We start from the raw sequence: 20,688 nt of genomic DNA, 5'->3' as shown, positions 1-20,688 counted from the left end.
TGAGCATCTAGAGGGAAAGGACTGTGTCTTATTCACCTTCTTATCTTTCCCTTCCAGAGTAAATCTGGATGCTTGATAAATAGCAGGCTATTGTTGAAGGATGAGTGATTGAACCCCCAAAGAAGGTAACCACTGAGAAAAACTTTATGTTGGCTTGCAATGCTATGGCTTTATTTCTTAATCCTAGAGTATCCTGGAAAAACCATTTTGCGTTTGTATTTAGACAGTTCTGGGAATTTCTATCCAAATTGTGTCACATTTTAATAGTGCCCTGAAGCAGTTTTCATAATCATTTAGAGCCTTAGTTTTCATATATGCAATGAGGATAATAATACTTAAGATCATAATATTGTGATCCTAGTATGGTTCAGGGGATTAGATGGGATGACACACGTAAAGCCCATAGTATAGTATAGTATCATATAGTATCAGGCAGTGCTGCTCATGATTATGAGTGTTTATGATTCTTGCCTGTCCCAACTCCAGGAAACTTTAATCATTTCCTGTTTAACTTGAGCAAGGGTTTGGCAAATCCACCTGCTATCAACAACTAATGAACAATGCTTTCTTCAGCTCCCTCATGCCGGAGCTTCCACAAAAGCCTCTTTTGAAACACAGGCAGGCAGAACAACCAGGGCACTTCTTCCATGGAGCTCAAGCACTAACAGAGCTATGACCAGAAAACATCTGCTGCTTATAGCGCTGGCCAGTTGTGGAGACAGACTGTGACGCAGCTTTCTTGGAGGACTGGAGGTTTTAAAGCTGGGGAAGGTAGGAAAACCCAGGACTTACTTAGAAAGGGAGGCAACCCACAGATTCCTGAAAACCAAAACAGAGCGGTCGCTAGAACTTCCAGGATGATGGTCCTGGGGGAAGCGGTTAGGGGACGAGTTATGCTAGGATCTCTCTAATTTACTTACACTTCCTAGTATGGCTTTTCTTTAAAAAGAATAAAAAAGACGCTATTTTTAAAGTTTGAAAACAACTAACATAACTCAAACCAGTTATTAGACAGATAAAAATGCAGACCAGTAAAATTCAATGACTCACCCAAGGTCAGACAAGAGGGAGCAGCAGAGCTCCAAGGTGAATGTTGGTCTGACTGGGAGCCCAGGGTTCTTTCCATCTTATCTGCTGTGACCCTGTTAAGTCACCTTACAGAGAACTCATTGAAAAAGACACCTAAGCATGTGCTGTCTGAAGTCATGTACATCTCTTATCTCTAAGAATAATTTACCTGATCATAGATACTTGGATCTATAGAGTTTAGAGGCTAAATTTAGAACCAAGAGGGTGGGATTCAAACATAAGATCTGGTGTCATCAGTTAACCTGTGTGAATGTCATTGTTTTCATCTAAAAATTGGGGCTCCAATCCCCTTCCTTTCTCCCTCCTCTGGTTGTTCGAAGTATTACAGAAATAAAAGATGTGAACAAGATTTTTCATTCTAAATTTTTTCATTCACCTGTTCACTGAGGTCCTCCATCTATCCCCTTAGTAGCAGAATACTGGTGTTCCATGGCTTTATTTGGTTTGGAGAATCACTAGCCCTAAACCTCTCATCAGAATCGTAGGCCACCCATCTCTTCATGCTAATCTTTGGGCTAGGAGTTAGGGAGAGACTGTAACACTGACTTGAAGTTAGTCACTCTGTCCCACACCTAGGGGATGTCATGTGATGTGAGTGACTCCACCCAGGACAACTCCCTTTAGTTCCTGCTCATGTTTACAAATGTTCACCGGACTCAGATACTTGAGTATCTAAGAGGCATCTGGTTTTTTTTCCCCTCCAAGTCTGTTGGTTTTCCCCATCTTAGCATGACACCTCCAAAAACTTAGTTGTCATCCACATGTTCTTCCATGCCTTCAAACCCAATATGGTTTACAATAACAGAAGTTACAAATTGCTCCTCAAAATCCATGTGGTTCTTCCTTACTATGTAGCACCTACGCCATTTGGGTAGGATTGATCACACCCATACCTTCATTGGTCCAAGACAACAAAGATAATTTCATCCCTTATCCATGCTGATTGTTTCCAGTAACTCCCATCTAAGCTAATCAGTCCACTGGCAGTGGAGGTACAGTGGGGGTATTAAGCCGACTCTCTGATCTCCCAAACAGTCAATCCCAAGATCAAGATTTTTGTTTTACAGTTGTTGGAAATGATGCCTGCCTCTGCTCCATGCAAATAAAACCATCTTACAACCATGTATGTGTCTTGCTCTTGCAAACATGTATGGAGTCAGCATAAGGATAAATGGACACACAAAGGGTGGGGGACAGATGAAACAGGACTGAGAATCAGAAAAATAGGGCTAGAGCCCTGATCAAAGCTTGCCTTAAGCCCACCTGCATCATAGTTTTCATTTTTATAAGTCTGTAAATTGGTCCTATTTTCTGAAGAAAATTAAGATTGGGTTTGATTGTTACCTAAAATCAAAAGAATTCAAACTAATAGACTTATTCAAGCCACTAGCAAATTGTTATATTTGCTTCCAAAACCATACATCGTATCTGTTCACTTCTTAACATTACCACCATCACTTTCCTACTTTCAAGGATTAAAACCTTTCAAAGACTTTAAGTTGTTCTTAAACAAAACCCTAAGCCATCCTTTCTATCAACCACCTTCCACCCATCCTACCTTGGGCCCCTCCCTGCTAGACATGGTCCCTGCATTCCTACTGCTTCTCCTTGATTCCATCTGCTTTAGCCTCACAAATCTTTCTGTTTCTTGAGCAGCCAAGCCCTATCCCACTTGCTGTTCCCTTTGCCTGGAATGCCCCCCCCCCCCCCCACCTGAGTGCCTTATTCTCATCCTTTAAGTCTTTGTTCAAATATCCTTCCTCAGAGGTGTCTTTCCTGACCACTCTCCCAGTACCTTCCTATCTTATCCCTTGTTTATTTCCTACAGAGTGCCTATCACAATTTGTAATGATCTATCTTACACACTTACTTGTTTATTGTTGCTAGAATGTAAGCTGCTCGTGAGGACCCTGTCTTGTTTAAACTGTGTCCCGGCTTATAATTAGGCTCAATAAACATTTGTTCAATCAACACCCAAGAGCTGCTCAGCAACCTGAAACCCTTAGGGACATATTGCCAGAGCGCCACCCAGTGGTGGGCTGAGGTCTGGCATGGAGGTCAGTGGATCTCCACAGTCACTGGCATGCCTTTCAACATGGGTCTCAATCATCCACCCCAGTCAGCTGCTGGGAAGGGAAGGCCAGGCAGTTGGGATCACGTTATCGTGCTCTGCTCTGGCCGAACACAGCACAGCTTCAGTAGCAACAGCTTCACTTGAGAGCTTGTTAGAAATGCGGAATCTTGGCCCCACCCCAGACCTCCTCAACCAGTCTTCACTTAACAAGATCCCAGGTGGTGGTTTGCACCTTATGGTTTCAGAAACCAGGCTCTCTACCACCTTGACATGCACTGCCAGCACTGAAATCTGAAAGTCTCTGATCCAGGAAGCTTCCTCATGCACTGTATGAATTTAAGCAGTTTGTTTAACCTTTTTATGCCTTAGTTTCTCAATTACTTATAAGACCTGACCCTATTATCTTATAAACGAGATCATGGTAATAAAACAAAAAGCCTTGGGCTGAGGATCTCCTGCTGAGGTCTATGATCTTTGGCATTTGGGGAATTAGTAACAGAAAGATGAGAGCAAGCTATAGGACAAGATGGAGGTGAAGGAAAAAAATGTGTGTGAATGTGTGTATGTATTAATATACATATGTGCACATATATCAATATGCATGTGTATACATTACACATGCACATGTGTGTATGGTAATATGCATATGTCATGTACATGTGTGTATATATTACATGCATATTTGTATAAAAATTACGTGTGTGTATATACTAATATGCCTATGTGTGTAGTATGTTATGTGTGCACATATAACAGGAGAGAATGGCCTCAGAGATGACTCAGAGTAAATCTCAGCTAAATCACTCTTTGTAAAATGGGATATCCATAACACCCTCCCCCATCAGTGGTTCTTAATCCTGGTTGCGCATTAGGATCACCTGGGAGCTTTTAAAAGTCTCAAGACCAGCCAGTTCTTCAGACCGATTACATCATTGTCTCTGTGGGAGAGACCCAGACATCCGCAGTCTGTAAAGCTTCACCACGCTTCCCAAGCTCTAAGTGCACACAAATTACACTTGGTGGGGGGGTTGTTGAAAAGCATATTTGGATTCAGGAGGTCTGGGGTGGGGCCTGAGAGTCTACATTTCTAACAAGCACTTGGGTAAAACTGATGTCTCTGATCCAGGGACCACACTTTGATGAATCACCAAGCCCCAGATGATTCAAATGTGCAGACAAGTGTGAGACCTATGTTTCTGAGGATGTGTGGGAAATTAAATGAGGTAGTAGGTTTGATTCATGTTGCATATAATCGTCACACAGTCATCATAATTTTCCTGAGTGTACCCCTTTGTTGAGTGACTAATAAGAAAAATCAGGGGATAGCAGGGAATAGCTGAAAGGTCCCTGACAGAGGGAATCTAATATTTGTTGACCATCCACTGCGTGCCATGTGCTTTAAATTATGCCACCCTGGTGAGTTCATTTTGGTGGAAGTGGAACAATTTAGCGATAAGAACCTTGCTCCAATTTGGTCACACACTGAATAAAAGGCAAATCCTGGATTCATGCCTAGGTCTCTCCAATACTCAAACTTTACTGCTTTTCAAGCTGCCTTGCTGCCTCACACCTAGAAGAGCAAAGGACTTGCATGCGTTTCAACAGCTGCAGAGGGAAGGGCAGCTGGGCTGAGGAGCCCTTGCAGGGAGACAATGGAGGCCATTGTAGGAGCAGCTGGATGGATGGAGGAAAGAACAGGTGGACAGTGTCGGGGCCAGGGAACAGCTTAAGGGGGAAACAGCAAATTACCTCAACCCAGAGGAGAGAGAACATTTAGGGATTGTGGTTTTGGCCTTCATGCAAGGCTTTTCCAGCACTCGTTACCTTAGAAACATTACCATCAACCAATTGCCATTTACAGCACATTTGCTGAGGCCTGAGCTGCTTCTCTGGGCACAGAAATTGTGAGTTATTGTGAGAAATTATGATAAGACAGAGGCAAAACCTCGAGCGAGACCTCTTAACCAAATCCTATGTGCAGGAAGACTTTGGAGGTCTACATTTGCTAGACTCCCAGTCGCTGTTCTGCAAGCAAAGAAAAGGGGAATTCTGCTAGGGCCATCTGGGCGCGCTCTGGCCAACGGGCATGAAATTTCTTTTCCTTCAAGGAGAGATGTGGAATCATATCATCATTTGAGGTAGAAAACAGCTACACATCAGGCTTCTGTACCAAGAGCAGAAAAGGAAGCTTGCCTGAGATCCTGCAGGAATCAAGAATTCACCCACGTGGCCTCACCAGGAAACTCCCAGGGCTTCAGAAAGGCACCTCCAGGGCTGCCGGGCAGGATCAATTTATCATTGAGTTAGCACTGCCACCTTGTGGTAGAAGCTAAGCACTGCGCTGTCCTAACCTGCCCAGGATTTATGCATATCAGATCTTTGCTTTTTTTCCCCGCCCTCCTTTTCCTTTCATTTAGCTTATATGACAGGACAGATAGTAATGATATTTACAGAGATAGGGAAAATAATACTGGAGGCAGTTTGGTGGAAGGGAGAGTAAGCTTGTATTTGAGCAAATTGAACCAGGAGTGTCTCTAACAGGGAAAACAACAGAAATCCTATCGATTCCATGGCAAGGAGAAAGATATACATAAATTAGGCCTGTTACCTTGCTATTGAATTTATTTCTCTTTGTAGAAAATTTGCAAAAATCCCCTTACTTTTGAGCAAAAATATAGACCATAGTTTAGGCTATAATCATATTTCCTTTTTTACTAATCAAATCAGGCACACAGTCCCTCTCCTCCCCAGAAAAAAAAATGGTCCCAGTGAGGACTTTGAGGGAGGAGACCAGAGACTGTACATTCCTATACCTCAGAGATAACTTGCTATATTGTTTGTGACTTTAATGTAAGTCCGTTTGTCAGGAGGCAGAGCCATCTTTCCCAGATGGGGTGGGTTGGGGGATATTATTCTACTGTACTTATATTCCTTTGCAAAAATAAACTCAAATAAATGGATCTGAGAATGGAGATGATCTTAGAAAACAAATTTTGTGCCTTATAAATTGAGTTTCATACAATTCCAGGTTCTGCAGAAGTGAGACTGGGTGAGTACTCTGGGTGTTGGGGAGCAGTGGCACCAGCCAGGCACTCCATCCCCTCTGCTGTCATCTGTTTCCAACAATGAGCTTTCTTGCAACATTGTATTAGTCTGCTATAGCTGCTGTAACAAAATACCACTGACTTAAGCAACAGCAATTTATTGTCTCATAGTTCTGGAGGTAGAAGTCCAAGGTCAAAGTGTCATCAGGGCTGGTGTCTGGTGAGAGCTTCCCACTAGCCATGCGGACATCCATCGTCTCACTGTGTCCTCACACGGCCTCTCCTTGATGCATGTGCTCAGAGGAGAGAGGAGAGAGAAAAATCTCTGGTATCTCTTCTTACAAAGACACTAGTCCTGTTAGATCAGGGCCCCACCCTTACGACCTCAGTTAATCATGTCTGTGAAGACTATCTCCAGATATAGTCACGTTGGGGGCTAGGGGCGGCTTCAACATATGAATTTTAGGGAGGACCAAAAACATAGGATCCTTAACACGATCTTGTTTGAAAAAGAGACTTTGGATAGTGTCTGAAAATATTCTGCCCTTGTCAGAGCCTGCTCAAATTGAGAAGATTGGAACGGATAGGCCAGAGAGGGCTCGTGATTGACCCAGGGCCACCCAGGGAGGGGATGGCAGGGCTGGAGCCTCGTCACCACACACGAGGGCACGCATGTGGCTCTCCTCCCCTGTAGGTTACATTTTAAAAATAATGGTGGCACGTGGGTTACCAAGTCAAGCCACAGAAACTTAGAAAATACGGAATGCGGCTGAAATGCTCCCCATTTCAATTCTGTTGAAACACATGATTAAACCACGTGTACAGTGACACTCAGAGGACATGTTTAATTTGTCTAGAATGAGGGAAAAGAGTTTAGTTTTGACATAGAGACTTGCAGAGATTCTGAGAAAAACTTCTGGGTGATGTTGGGAATGCTTATTACTGTGTCTGATTCCACTTACTTGGACACAGTGGGGCCCTAATCTCTACTTTGACATCTTAGCCACATTAGCACAGGTTTTACTCACAAAGGCCAGGAAGAGATATGAGGGCTGAGGTGACTGGAAAGGATCTCAGGCCCAAATCACTCCATCAGCACAGTGTCTGACTCATACACAATGTCTCCTTGCCCTTGTTTCCCTTGCCACCATGGGGTCCGGTTCCCCTGGTATGCGGGAACTTGGGGACAGCATGATGGCACCAGTGGTGGATGGTGTGGGTTGGGGGACCAGGCTGGCATGTCCCGCAAAGCCCATGGTGTCTGTGTGGGGGGAGCAGGGCACTGTCCCTACGAGTGGCAACAGGGGCCACATAAGTGAACAGAGGAAAGAGACCTGGGGTAGACACTGCTCAACGGAGCCTGAGGGGGCAGGAGAGCGAAGGGGGTGGGGAAGGACTCTCACCAAAATCAACGACCGGAAGGGGCCAGGAAACAAACACTTCAAGGAGACAAAAGTAACTGCTTTCTTCGTATGTTTTCCTGATAGTAAAAGTGACACATGGTCACCCTAGAAAATCAGCAGACAGTCTGGGGGCTGTGAATGGGCCTGGGTGGGGGCCAGGCAGAGTGAAAGGAGCCTCGGGAGGTTCCAGGGCGTTAGGGGCTGTGCTCTAACATTTTTAAGGCGCTGACCGCCTTCTGGGCCTGGCTCTGATTCCTCTCCCAGTGGCGGTGCCAGGGGCTTGCAGGGAAATGGGCGTGAGGCAGGACCCACCTCCCTTGTCCTTCTGGTCCCTGAGGGCAGGATGCTGGAGGGTGGTGGCAAGGAGGGCAGAGGACAGGCTCTGCACGCAGGGTCCACCAGGACTCGAGACCCTGAAAGTGCTCTGGGACATGGGCAAAAAAGATCAAAGGTGACAAAGCTCCCTAAACCCATTCCGTGAGTGAGAGGCTCGGGTGTGGGTGGACTTGGGGCTTTGGTCATTCCCCATGGGGTGCTGCTTCAGCCCTGCCATCTCCCGCCAGCCCAGTGCAGGGTGGAGAGGCCCTGAGCCCACCTTTCCCCCTCTACACAGGCTCGGGATGCAGGGTTTGAGCTACAGGTGTCCTTGACTGTGCCCATCCAACCTGCATTCCTCCCCTGCTCTTTGAGCACAGGTGGGACAGGATCTGTTTGGGGACACTGGCCAGTCTTGCTGGGCACCCTCAGCCTCTTTGTCTTCCTTCTCTCTCTGAATCTGGGAGTCACCTCCCTTCTCTTCTGTGTTCCCTTGTCCCACCTTACAAGGTGTGGAGTGAAGAGCGGGTCCCCAGTAAAGACAATTTAAGGATCCATGGGCTGTGGGGGCAGGGTCAGAATCTCTGGGCTCTGGACACGATCACTTTTGCGGCCACCCGCTCAGCCTGTGTGTGAGCACAGCTCAGGCCCCAGGATTTCCCCTGTCAGTCCCCACTCTGGGACCGATGACAGGGACCCCGACTGGTCGCTGGAATGAGGCTGAGTGGCATCTTGTCTCTACAGCACTGGGCACAGGGCGTGGTCTAGGAAACAGTGCTGTGGGCAGGCTGCTTCCCTCCCCACTCCACCTGGTTTCACAACAGACCGAACTGGCCTCCGTTTGGAGCAGACTTCTTGTGAGTTATGTTTATGTGGTCTGATCTCCTGCATCTGCAGAGCTGAGAGGCACGTCCTGGTGCACAGGGACCCCAGATGTTGTTCTCATGACCACTCTATCCCCCACCCCTCCACCCCCACCCCGGGAACCTGTCCCTTCCCTGCTCAGCATCCGGAGGTGGAGCTTTCGTCCTTCCTGCATCCGAGGCGCCTGGGGCAGCTGGCTCTCCATCATCAGACCTTCTGTAGAGCCCACCGTCACCCTGCCAACCTTCTCCACTTCCCTCTAAGACAACAGGCTCCACCCGGGTCTGCGCACCTGCCACACCTTGTCCCTGAAATGCTGACTCTGCTGGAGGTGCAGATGTACATCCACGGAGGGGACCCCGGCATCACTGTCACAGGCCCAGATGCCTGCAGGCTCTGCAGGGAATATAAAGCTACAGTTGGTGGAAGGGAACGAACCCTGGGCAATGGGACAGAGCTGCCCTGAGCTCTACAAACTGTCACCATGGAGCCTCCTCCAGGTTGGTGGGGCCTCATCTTCGGACATCTGGACTTTTAAATGAATTGTCTTGAATTGTAATGTTGGCAACTAAGTAACCTGCAGCTAGCTGTCTCTGACTGGCAGGTGCTGGTGGCTAACTCTCAGCGAGCCCTGAATGTGCCAGGTAACGTTCCGGTGCTTTCTGCATGGTGAAGTCACCATTTCTGTCATCACATCTTACAAGTTGGGAAGCAGATGCACAGACAGACTCAGTCACTGGCACCAGATCTCAATTTAATAAGCGGCATTTGAACGCAGACAGCCTGGGTTGCCCTCCCACAAGCGACTTGGCGCTCTCACCCCTTTCTATGTAAGACTCTGAGCCCCAACAACTGTTTCGATGAGCTTCTGTGTGCATGGTGAGTACACATTATCTTGCTTAAGCCTCACAGCAGCCCCATGGAGGCCTTATGTTCTAGGTCAGGAAGCTCGGTTCAGAGGAAGTGACTTTCCCAAGGTCTCTCGGCCTCTGTCTCAAGGGCTGTGACGGAAACTCGGGTCTGGCTGGCTCCGAAGTCCCAGCTCCTCCCACGCGGCCTGGTTGCTCTCTGAATCCCTCGTGTCCGACCTAGGGCCAGGCCCAACAGAGCCGTCGGGGCAGTCAGCGGGCAAGTGTGTGGAGCTTAGCTTCTGAGGCTACCGGGCAGGATCCCAGGGCAGCCTTGTCACACCGGGCTCAGTCCGGGATGTCAGGGGTGGGCCTGGGTCTGAGCAGCTCCACGGAGAACCTCACCGGGCTCGGTCCAGCCCACTTCCCTGAGGTGAGAGGCACTGCCAAATCCCCCTGTGGACCATCTCGCCGCCCAGGGCATAGTTGATAGCATTGATCGTGGGCACCGTTTTGGCAACAAGGGCCGGCACCTGCGTGACAGAAAAGTTCAGGGAAGAAGCTTCACAGCCTCGGCTCCTCTCCCTGGTCCCACGTGGCGACCCTGGCCCTGCCCCGCCCTTCCCCCCACCCCCACTCCACTGCAGCCACCGGTCCTCTGTCCGTGGCTTGATTCTGCAATTCCTAAGGCTTCCTTGACCAGAGGGCGGGTGGTGCATGCAAACGCCCTCCTTCCCGAGCACCGGTCTCAGCCTTGGTCCCAGAGTCTGGCTGCCCCCGTCATCTCACATGAGGCCTAAGCAATGTCAAGCAGCAGCCCCGTGTGACCCAGGAGACAAGCAAATTCCCGATGCATTATGAGTGTTCAAAGGAAGAGAGAAAGAGACTAGCGGAAGGCCATAAAGCAGGAGGGAGAGATGGGGCATGACAGAGACACAGACATGGAGAGAGTTCTAACTTGGGGTGTGGGAGGTGTCTGTACCATTTGCAGCTTGGGGGAGATGGAGCTCACATCCGCAATGGTGGCATATAGGTACAGGAGGGCATAGGGGCCCCAACCAAACAGCAGTGTCCTGGCCGGCAGAGTGGTGTTCACCTGGGGAGAGAGTGTCATGGGAGGGAGGCATTGACTTGCTTCAGGCGACTGTAGCCCCACACGCCTAGGGACCAGGCGGGCACTCAGCAGGGCGGGGCCGTGTGATCAGGCTGTGGGGCCACATGGACCTCTCTGGCGTGCAAGCTGTGGGACCCTAAGCCTGTCATCTAAGCAAGTAAGCTTTGACCTCATTTGCCTTTTCTGTAAAATGGCTTGATCATGCTTGACTTACCTGGAGGCAGGGGACTAGGGGACAGATAATGAGTTTCCTTTCTGGTCTGCACTCCTTCTGAGGAACCCCGGGCTCTGGGAGTGTGGATGTGTGAAGGAGGCTCCCCATATGAGCTGCCCCCATACCTCAGTCCCAGAACCACCTCCCATCAGCCATCAGCAGCTGCAGCCACCTGGTGTGCCAACCTGTCCTGGGTTCAAAGCGGCTTTCCAAGGTGTGAGACACAACCAGGGAGCAGGGCCTGTGTTGCCACCTCTGGCCACAGGGAGGCGCACGACTTGCGATCGAACTTCAGGAGGAAAGTTGCCTGCTTCCCACATACACTCAGGTGTTAAAAAGCTGAAGCTCAAGATCAGTGCCTATTTTCTCTTTGACCGTGTCTCCCTTTAAGAAAGGAGGTGACTTAAGTTGAAAGAGGACACTTTTTTTCATGGAATAAAAATATGTTAGTTGGGAGACATTTTTTCTCTTGAATTGCCCCCCATTAAAAAAAAGGGGGGGAAGGGAAGGAAAGGAAACGAAAGGAAAGGAACGAAAGGAAAGGAAAAAAGAAAAGAGAAACAGTCCTCCTGGGGCGGGGCCGAGGCGGAGACAGTGTCACTTGGAAACTGCTCTGCTCTTGGCTGAAGTCCCTGGGCCCATGCACAGAGACCTCTGCTGATGCTTCCTGAACTGATGGTTTCAAGTCAAGCCAGAAAAAAGAAAATCGGTGTGGCAGCCCTGTCTCTTGGCCCATTGAACCTCGGATAAACGTGGCAACTTTGAGCACCCAGGCAAGGCTTGGGCGGGCAGTGTGAAGGATAGCCTGGAGGAGGTGAGGGCAGGGGAGCAACAGCCCAGAGCCAGAATCCTGGTCCCCCCTCAGTCCTCCTCCTCCTCCTGCTGACTGGGGGCAACTTAGATCTCTGGCTAAAATCGATTTGTACAGTCCTTTTCCAATTCACAGGGGGAAAAAAAAATCAGGGCAGATTGAGTGTCTCAACAAAGATTGAGTGTTTCTTGTGCACTCTATGACCACTTGGGTCATGGAGTCCCAGACCTGGGTTTGATCCAACTCTGTTATTACTAGTTACGGAGCTTGTGGCTACTTACTTAACAGACTCTCACAGCCTCAATTTTCCACCCTGTGACATAGTGATAACAAAACCTTCCTTTGAGAGTGGTTGCAAAGATGGAATGGCAGAATGCACAGAAAAATAGTATTAGTATCTGATTTTTTCCTGAAATTTCAGGGCTTGTTAAGGCTCATCTGCTAGAGGTTGTCCAGGTGACAAAAGAAAATTGTGGAAAGGGAATATTAATGCAGAGATTCAGAAATGGCCAGGAGAGCTTATTTTGAAGAATTATTTTTCTTGGAAAAATGTGCTTGCAGGTGTGATTTTATGTTGTGGGTAAATTAGACATCTTGGGAGCAATTTAAAAGAAGCTTTTGAAAAACATGTAACTTTGTGCCAACCCTCAAATCCTTGGAAAGAACAAAAGGTGACAGCATGGATGGTGTCCAACAGGGTGACCCGGTTCAAGGTTATGGGGTCTGGTGAGTCCAAGCAGTCCTGACCCTTCCTCCCAGGTTTTGACGATGCCCAGCAATGGGGAGGGTACATTCCTGCTCTAACCCCCGCAAAGCTCTGAGAAAGCTGAATTTTCTCCTGATCACTGAAAACACAGAAAAGCCCTCACTACTGTCTCTCACATCACTCATGTTCCCTGAGAGAGACAAAGAGATTTCTTTTGCTCTGGGAATTGGTCCTTACCTGGAGGTGGCCAGTCTTCCTGAGTTTCTGTTCCATGAGCCGATAGGATATGAATGTGATGAAGAGAGGCACAAAGAAGTTGAAAAAGGCCATGGTAAAGAGGAAGCTGGTGAAGTTTCTGCAGGCAGAGTAGGTAGAGGAGTCAAGACCATCTCTCAGGGAAGGCTCATCAGTGTTTGTGCTAGACAGTCACAGGTAGGGAACTGCTCTCATCAGACAAGTGCTCAGAGTATGGTTGTTCCCGGGTCCCAGGTTGACTCCCCTTAGAGACAGGGAGCCACTGGGCCCTCCTTGAACCTGCCTCTAGGAGCTAGAGAGCTGAAATGAGGGAGAGTCCTCCTTCAACTTGCTGTTGGGCAGTTCAAGTGCTCAGTCGTGTTCACATTATGTGCCCCAAGCATGGAAAATGGAAAATGTGTTTACCAAATGGAAGATACGTCAATGGACCAAGAGGAAGGATCATTCAAAGAGTGTTCCTGGCAGAGGGATTTGAAAGGGGTCTACAAATAAGAAAGAGACTGGATGCTGTGTCATTGAAGAAAACATTGAAGGATTGCCAGGAGAGCCTGGTGTCCTAGGTAGGGTCATGGGGAGGTGGGAGGGCTGACCAGGAACAGGTGGGAGTCACAAGGAGGTAGATTCCCATTCTGTGAAGGGGAGAAATGTTACCCATTCTGGGTGCTGCCCACTAAGGAGGGGTAGGAGGAAAGGCTGCCAGAGGACTGGACACTGGCTGGGGAGATATCTGTAGGGAGCACCCTGGAGAGACACTTGGGCCAGACCTAGGGTCCTCAAGTATATTTCACCTGGAAAGACTGTCATCAGGGGCAGATGCTTCATGAGTAAACATAGTAAACGTGGAAAGCAGATGAATGCGACATGACCCTAGTAGAAGCAAGAGGGGGGCTGGAGCCCACTAGACCCTTCCCCAAGTTGTCCCCTAAAGGGTGTAAGCCCTGGTGTCCCCAGAGCCTTGTGGATGGGGCAGTACTAGACGTATGCTCCATGATGGTGGAGGCCATCGTGCATCAATTTTGTCTCCTAGGACTAGGTCCAAGGGTTGGTTCACAGTAGATGCTCAGGAAATTCCAAGAACTGAGCTCTATGCCAAGGAGGTCCCTCCCAATGCAAAGACATTTTTGAATCTATTGAACAAAGGACATGGTGGGGCGCCTGGGTGGCTTGGTCGGTTAAGCGTCCATCTTCGGCTCAGGTCATGATCTCACTGTCCGTGAGTTCGAGCCCCGCGTCGGGCTCTGTGCTGACAGCTCAGAGCCTGGAGCCTGTTTCAGATTCTGTGTCTCCCTCTCTCTCTGCTCCTCCCCTGTTCATGCTCTGTCTCTCTCTGTCTCAAAAATAAATAAACATTAAAAAAAAAAATTAAAAAAAAAAAAAAAAAGAACATGGCTCACCCTAGAAACTGATCAGGTCAGAGCTGGGACAACTAACCATGAAGAAGATGGCAAAGGGGTCACGGGCTCAGTTGCTGTTGTAACTGACACAGGTCAACAGCTCACTGGGTAATGCCCCTTCTTGGGACAACTCTACACCCCAGCTTGTATAACATGCCCATCACTTGGTCAGTCTTCAGAATGCACTTTCCCCAGTCCCATTGTCCACTTGCAAGTGGATGTCATAACTAAGGAGTTGAGATTGACTGGCAAATGTTGACATTTCCCCACTTGGATTTTCAGCTGTGACACTGTTGTTGAAAGGACTCACAGAAAGGTTCCCAAGGAAGGGAGATTTGTAGCTGCTCCTCCCACCTCACCTGTCCCCCCTGGAGTAGTCCAGGGTGCAGCACGTCCCCAGCGGCTCATAGTCATAGTGGCCCCAGCCCAGGAGGGGCAGTGCTGCCCAGAAGGCAGAAGACAGCCACACACAGATCACCAAGGAGATGGCCGTATTCCAGGCCAGTTGGCTGCCTGAATGGGAGAGAGGAGGAGGGTTGAGAGGAGGTAATAGCTAGGCAAAATGAAAAACAATGGACTTCATGATCACACAGAATATTCCTAAATCCTGGCTCTGAAGGTCGATAGCTTAGTGCCTCGGGCAAGTTAAAAGTTTCTCTGAGCCTCCATTTGCTCCTCCACAAAATGGGAATGATAATCCCCTACCTCAGAGGATTGTTATGGAGAATAAAAGAGATAATGGGTGGTGAAGATCTCCTGGCAGACTCTCTTTTCCATCTTTTTTGGGGACAGAAAAGGAGGGAGTAGCAAAGAAGTAGGTGTGTTTTCCAAAACCAACTTAGTAAAGAAGCATAGGTAGTGGTTCAGATGAGGGTTATGAGGGAGGGAGGCAGAAGGCTGGATGTATCACTGTGCTTAGCTGTTACTCAGAAGCAGGCTACTGTCTCTGCTTCCAAGATACCCTAAGAGGGCTCTTGACCTGGGCCTCAGGGTCCTATCTCAGTGCCAATAACTGCACTTGGTCCTGGCAGCATATTTTGCCATGACCAGTCCCACTGACCTGACCTCCTCCATGTCCCTTCTCTGTGGCAGCCTGATCCAGCCCTTCCCATCCAGTGCTTCCTCCTGGACCTAGCTTCAGAATGCCTTCCCCAGGTGCCTCCTTATATGGCTTATTTGTCATGTTCTTTTGTAGACAAGACCTCAGGGCAGAAGGCAGGACTCCAGGTGGGGTTTGATCAGCAGAGAGCAGATCTACAACCACCCTCATCTTGACACTTCACTTCCATTGATACAGCCCCAGATGCAATGTGCTTGAGTGTCATCCCCTGCTGTGGACTGAATGTTCCCACCAAATTCATATGGGGGAAGCCCTCATCCCCGGGAGATGGTATTTGGAGGTGGAGCCTTTGGAAGGTAATTAGGTCATGAGGGTGGAGCCCCCATGATGGGATTATTTCCCTTAAGAGAGAAGACAAAGAGAGATGATCTCTCTTCTCCATGTGATGACTCACCAAGAAGGCAACTGTCTGCAAGCCGGGAAGATGGCTCTCACTGGAACCCAGCTGTGCTGGTGCCCTGATCTCTGACTCCCAGCATCCAGAAATGGTGAGAAATATACTTCTGTTGTTTAAGCATCCAGTATATGGTATTTTGTCATGGCAGCCTGAGCTAAAACGCCACTCCCCTTAACTGTGGACATAATAATTAATATCTACCATGACCCATGTGTCACTTTTTTGGCTTTGGAAACAGATGACCAAGGTGACGTGCCCAGGGTCACCCAGTATGGAGTAGGTAAATTCCAACACCCTCCTTTCCCCTTCCCTGTTTCCATAGTGCTCCAGGGTGCCCTCCAGCACAGGAAAGGCTTTTCTCTAGGGACCCCTGGATAGGGACTAACTGCTCTATGTTGGGGTGGAGAAGCCTGTTGCTGTCTGAGAAGGTATGCATTGTGTATGTGCACATGTGTGAGTGCATGTATGTGTATGCATGTGCACACATGATGGCCCGAGGGAGCTTTGGGGGCTGGGCTGGGATCGGAGTGGCCCTGGAGGAGCTCCATGGTCAGCTGGGGCAGGTGGGGCTAACCTGCCACTAGAAATGATAAGAACAAAGGCAGTTTTTTGGCCTGGAGAGAGGTGTGTGACTTTGCCAAGGACAGGGGGCTCTGTGTGTGTGGCGAGAGCAGATCTGCAGATTCCAAAGGGGCCATGCCCCATGCTTCGGGCCATGCTGGCCATGGACACCACAGTAGCCCCCATGCCAGGCAGAGCTACAGCTCAGAACTTGGGGCCCAGGAGACAAAGGGTGTGACCCCCCCTGGGAGGCATCCAGGCCATACCCAATCCCAGCTCGGCCTCTACTAGCTGTGTGACTTTGGGAAAGCTACTTAACTTCCCTGAGCCTCCGCTTCCCAGTCTGCAAGTTGGGGGTTTACAATGAGGGTTAGCTGAGTCACAGCTCCCCAAAGTATGTTCACATATCCCTGGAGGTGAGTGGGATTCTAGATGGTCTGTGGGTGAACATGTTTTTTGTGTGCTAAAATTATAAGAACATCAAAGTTGTCATTTCACAGATATTGTTGAGGATGAAACTAAAGCAGGTGTTTAAATTTTTCAAAGTGAATCACTTTTAAGAAAAAAAAATTGAGTTAATAACAGAGCAGGTGGTACATGGATGTGGCCAATTATGAAGGTGATATTTGACAATACAGCTTGGGAAATCCAGAGCCAGACTAGGCTTCATGATGCCCTGGCATGGCAGAGGCCCTAGGGAAGTGTGAGGTGCAGGGACACATGCCCAGCTACACACACACACACACACACACACACACACACACACACACTGCCTCTCTGCCCCCAACAGGGCCTGTCTGCAAGAGCATTTTCTGTATCCATGATCTCATCTGATATCCAAAAACTGGGAGGCTGGTTACAAAAATCTGCTCTTAGAGGAGACTAAGGTTCAGAGAGGACTCCTGACTTGCCTGAGGCTGCATTGAGGGCACAGGCAGCTTTTCCGGCAGGTGCCTCAGCTCCTTTCAAGTCCACTCTCCCAGCCTCCCTCCTTTCCTGAATGCCCACACCACACACTCACAGACAGACACCCACCCACACTCCCCTGGACAGGGTAACACAGTGTAGACCTTTGTCCTGACCACCCTCACTGTGTAGATGTCCCTTCAGTCCAGGAACCCAAAGACGTACGCGAGCAGTAGTGGTGATAGCGCCCCCAGGCGATGGCTGCGCTGCTGCAGATGCTGGCCAACGCCGTCACGAAGCCCTGGAAGCCATGAGCCTGGCAGCCGTTGGAGCCATAGGGCCAGCGCCTGTGGGAGACACTGGGACCAGTGACCCCTTCCCTCTGTCCCTGCCCTTCTCCCACACCTGCCCCTCAGAAGCTTGGAGGGCACCTTCCTGAATGTTGGCTCAGCTCCCCAGAAGAGGGCTGCATGATCTGTTTTTCCTAGAGGAAACAGCAGCCTCAGAGGTCAAGTCCCCAAGGTGAATGGGTGGAGCCCAGTGCAAATACCCTGGGCTCAGTGTCTTTTGCTGCACCTCAGTAGGACCCAAGGGTCTCTCTGTGTGGCCAGAAGCCTCCAGCATGGGAAATGGAACATCGTAGTCAGGAGGAAAGCCCATGCCTTTATTCTATAGATAGGAAAACTGAGGCTCAGAGAGGAAAAGGTACTGAACCAAGGTCAGACAGCAGATGAAGACTAAGCCAGAGGGTAGACCCGAGGGCTCCAGCTCTTAGCTCCATGGGCCAAGCAACCAAAACAGCTTCTGTTGCTCTCCTCCCTAAGCCTGGGAAGGGGCAGGCGGAGATCAGGATAAGGAATTGTCACTGATTCAGACCCCACAGACTGGTCAGCCCTGAGCGTCACACTCAGGTGTGCTCCAGCCTCTATTTGAATGCCTGAAACCAGAGCAGGAATGTTCAGTTCGCTTAAGAAAACAATCTTGGAAACACCTGACACCATACTGAAAGATCATGGTTTGCACATAAGGTTTTAGACACTTGTCAAAATCCTGTTTGCTTTTACGAACACTTAGGTAGGGCTTCCTAGGTGCCACGCATCATTTAAGTTACTTCCACATAATAACAAGTTAATACTTCCAGCCGCTGTACGAGTTAGGCAATAATATTCAACTTCTAGAAGAAGCCAAGAGATAGAAACACTGAAGCCAGGACTCAAATCTGGGCAGCCTGGTTATAGGGCCCATGCTCTTAATCCCGACAGTCATCCAGCTCTGTTGGTGGGGTTTGAGCAACTCTAGAAATCAGCCCTGGTTCTTCAGGGATAGTCTGGAACTCGGATTTAGCCTTGTGCTGCCTGCCCACCCTTTCCCCTACAGTGTTCTATAGATGGGAAGAATGCCTCTGTCCTGGCTGTCCGACACCCAGCTCAGGCTGGGCCCCTGAGCTCAGAGACTGGGGTGGGGGTGGGGGCTGGTACCGGAGGAGGCTGGATGTGGCTGCCACGAGAGCATTCAGGCTGATCCCACTGTCTGCCAGAGCCAGGCTCAGCACCAGCAGGTGGGTGGGGGTCCGCAGCTCCGGGGTCTTGCAGAAAGAGAGGATGGTGAGGCTATTGAGGCAGAGGCCGGTGAGAGCTGAAAAGAAGGGATGGCTGACGTCAGGGCTGGAGAGGCTGCCTGGGGTCAGAACAGGGGCCTGGGGTAGATGGAGCCTCAGCAACCTTACTGGTGCAGCTCGTCAGACATCGCTGGCTCTCGGACCCTAAAGGCCATAAGATGTACATCCTGCCCCACCCCAACTCAAAGATAAGGAAGAAACCAATAAGGTACAGCATGATTCATGCTGGAACAGTCACAGTTACCAACAGCTGCTGACACTTGTAGGCTGGGCATGAGGCCGAGCACTTTCTGTGGATCCTCCCATTCAGTCTTCACCTGGATGCTGTCCTCCCCGTGTACAGCTGGGAAGCAAGCTTAGGGACACTAACTAACCTGCCCTAAGCACACAGCTGGAGTGGCAGAGCCGGACTCAGACTCAGGTCTGTTTAATTCCAAAATGCCACTCTGAGGCTGTTCAGCAATGTCAGGGAGAGCCTGGGAGAGGTGGGTTGAGGGGAGATCTGGGAGCTTCCTGGAGGAGCAGGCAATGAGGTGAGTCTGAGAGGGTGACCTCAGGCAGACCAGATCTCTAGTTTTAGCCTGGTCACCCACTTGCTGCTCTCTGAACCCTGCCTCCCCACTGAAAGGGAGGAGTTGGGAGAATCCTGTCTTCAAAATTGCAAGTGTTTACTAGGAGAGTAGGGTGTGGAAGAACATTCTAGAAAAAGGGAACAGCATGTGCAAAGATTTAATGTGGTAAAATTTCCAGGTCCATTTAAGGACTGAGAGGCATGCTAGATTGTAGGGTTCCCAGAAGAGAGGAAAAGGGGCAGGGTCCCCAGCCAATGGTGTCCCAAACTTCCAGGACCAGCCTGGTGGCTGCCCCTCCCTCTCCATCATCAGCTCTCATTGGGTGAGGAAATGGGCTGATTATTTCTCTGGATCTGCTGTGAAAAGGGCCGCATTCCCTAATAACTTAGTCGTGGACTGACCCAGCACCATGGTCTCCAGTCCTAACTCTGGCCTCAGGGAGCATCTCAGGGATTCTGGGCTGAGGCAGGCACCTTGTGGCCCCTGGAATGGAAATGTGTAGGGCTGGGAACAGAGATGGCAGGAGTACTGTGGAGCTGGAGAGGATGGGGGCAAATGAACTTAAATCCTGAGTGTCTATCTAGGCCAGCGCTTCACACCCATGGCCCCATCTAACCTTCACCACCACCCACTTGGGGTCAGAGAACCCAGCTGAACTGGGTTATAGTCACACAAAGAGGAGGTGACAGAGCTGTCTGTCTCCAGAGCCTACCAGAGGCCTGAGCTTATATGAGATTCTTAGCAGGATTTCTGGGGAGTGGATTAAATTTTTTCCCGGCCGGTGGGACATGAAAAGGCCTGAATTCTGGTTCTTGGTCATGTTCTGGGCAGATGTCCCTCACTCCCTGGGCCTTGCTCTCTCTCATCTCCCAGACCGCGGCCTGCATCCTACAGGTGTACCCATCAGAAGCCCCATGGGTGGAGGCACAGAGGAGCAGGGTTTGGGGACCTCTCCTTGTCAGCTCCATGGCTGTGACCTGAGTTCTGGGAGCCCACTGGGTGCCCGCTCCACCCCAGGTCCTTCCTGGCTCACCTTCTACCAGCAGCACCATCCCCACAGCCAGCACCTCCAGCTCCCCGAAGCCGGTGGGCAAGGACCCAGATTCTGCCATGCTCAGCCCTTCTCCCTGCCAGCCTGGCTCTTCTCTGGTGCACCAAAACCAAGCTCCACCTTTTAAAGGGCCATTTCACGTGCTGGCACAAGCAGGTGATTATGCTAGACCTTGGGCTCCTTCTTGCCGCCCCCTGCCCTAAACTGTGCTTTTGGCCCCAAAAGAAGGAACCCATTCACCAGTTGGACAGTGCAGCCTTTGTGAAGCAGGAATGGAAGCCTGTCTCATTCATTTCAGCCCCATCAGGCAGGATTAAAGTCCTGGAATCCAA

General features: G+C 49.7%; 1 protein-coding gene across 2 annotated transcripts; it reads right to left on the bottom strand.

The window, feature by feature from the left end:
• Positions 1-9,522: 9,522 nt before the first annotated feature.
• Positions 9,523-20,469, bottom strand: RGR (retinal G protein coupled receptor). 2 transcript variants are annotated; one of them, XM_019444790.2, is made up of 7 exons: positions 20,339-20,469; positions 18,594-18,750; positions 17,341-17,474; positions 14,491-14,644; positions 12,720-12,837; positions 10,620-10,733; positions 9,523-10,170 (listed from the first exon to the last, which is right to left on the bottom strand). In XM_019444790.2, exons 1-7 carry the CDS (start codon positions 20,415-20,417, stop codon positions 10,039-10,041), a joined length of 888 nt encoding a protein of 295 aa, XP_019300335.1. In that variant the 5' UTR covers positions 20,418-20,469; the 3' UTR covers positions 9,523-10,038. The 2 variants fall into 2 exon arrangements, with proteins under 2 accessions (XP_019300335.1, XP_019300336.1); XM_019444791.2 differs by having other exon boundaries at positions 17,341-17,462.
• Between the last annotated feature and the right edge of the window lie 219 nt (positions 20,470-20,688).

Source organism: Panthera pardus, unplaced genomic scaffold, assembly GCF_024362965.1.
Source record: "Panthera pardus isolate Hobbes unplaced genomic scaffold, ASM2436296v1 HiC_scaffold_22, whole genome shotgun sequence".
NCBI lineage: Eukaryota > Metazoa > Chordata > Mammalia > Carnivora > Felidae > Panthera > Panthera pardus.
This window is presented reverse-complemented; position numbering and strand designations above follow the sequence as displayed.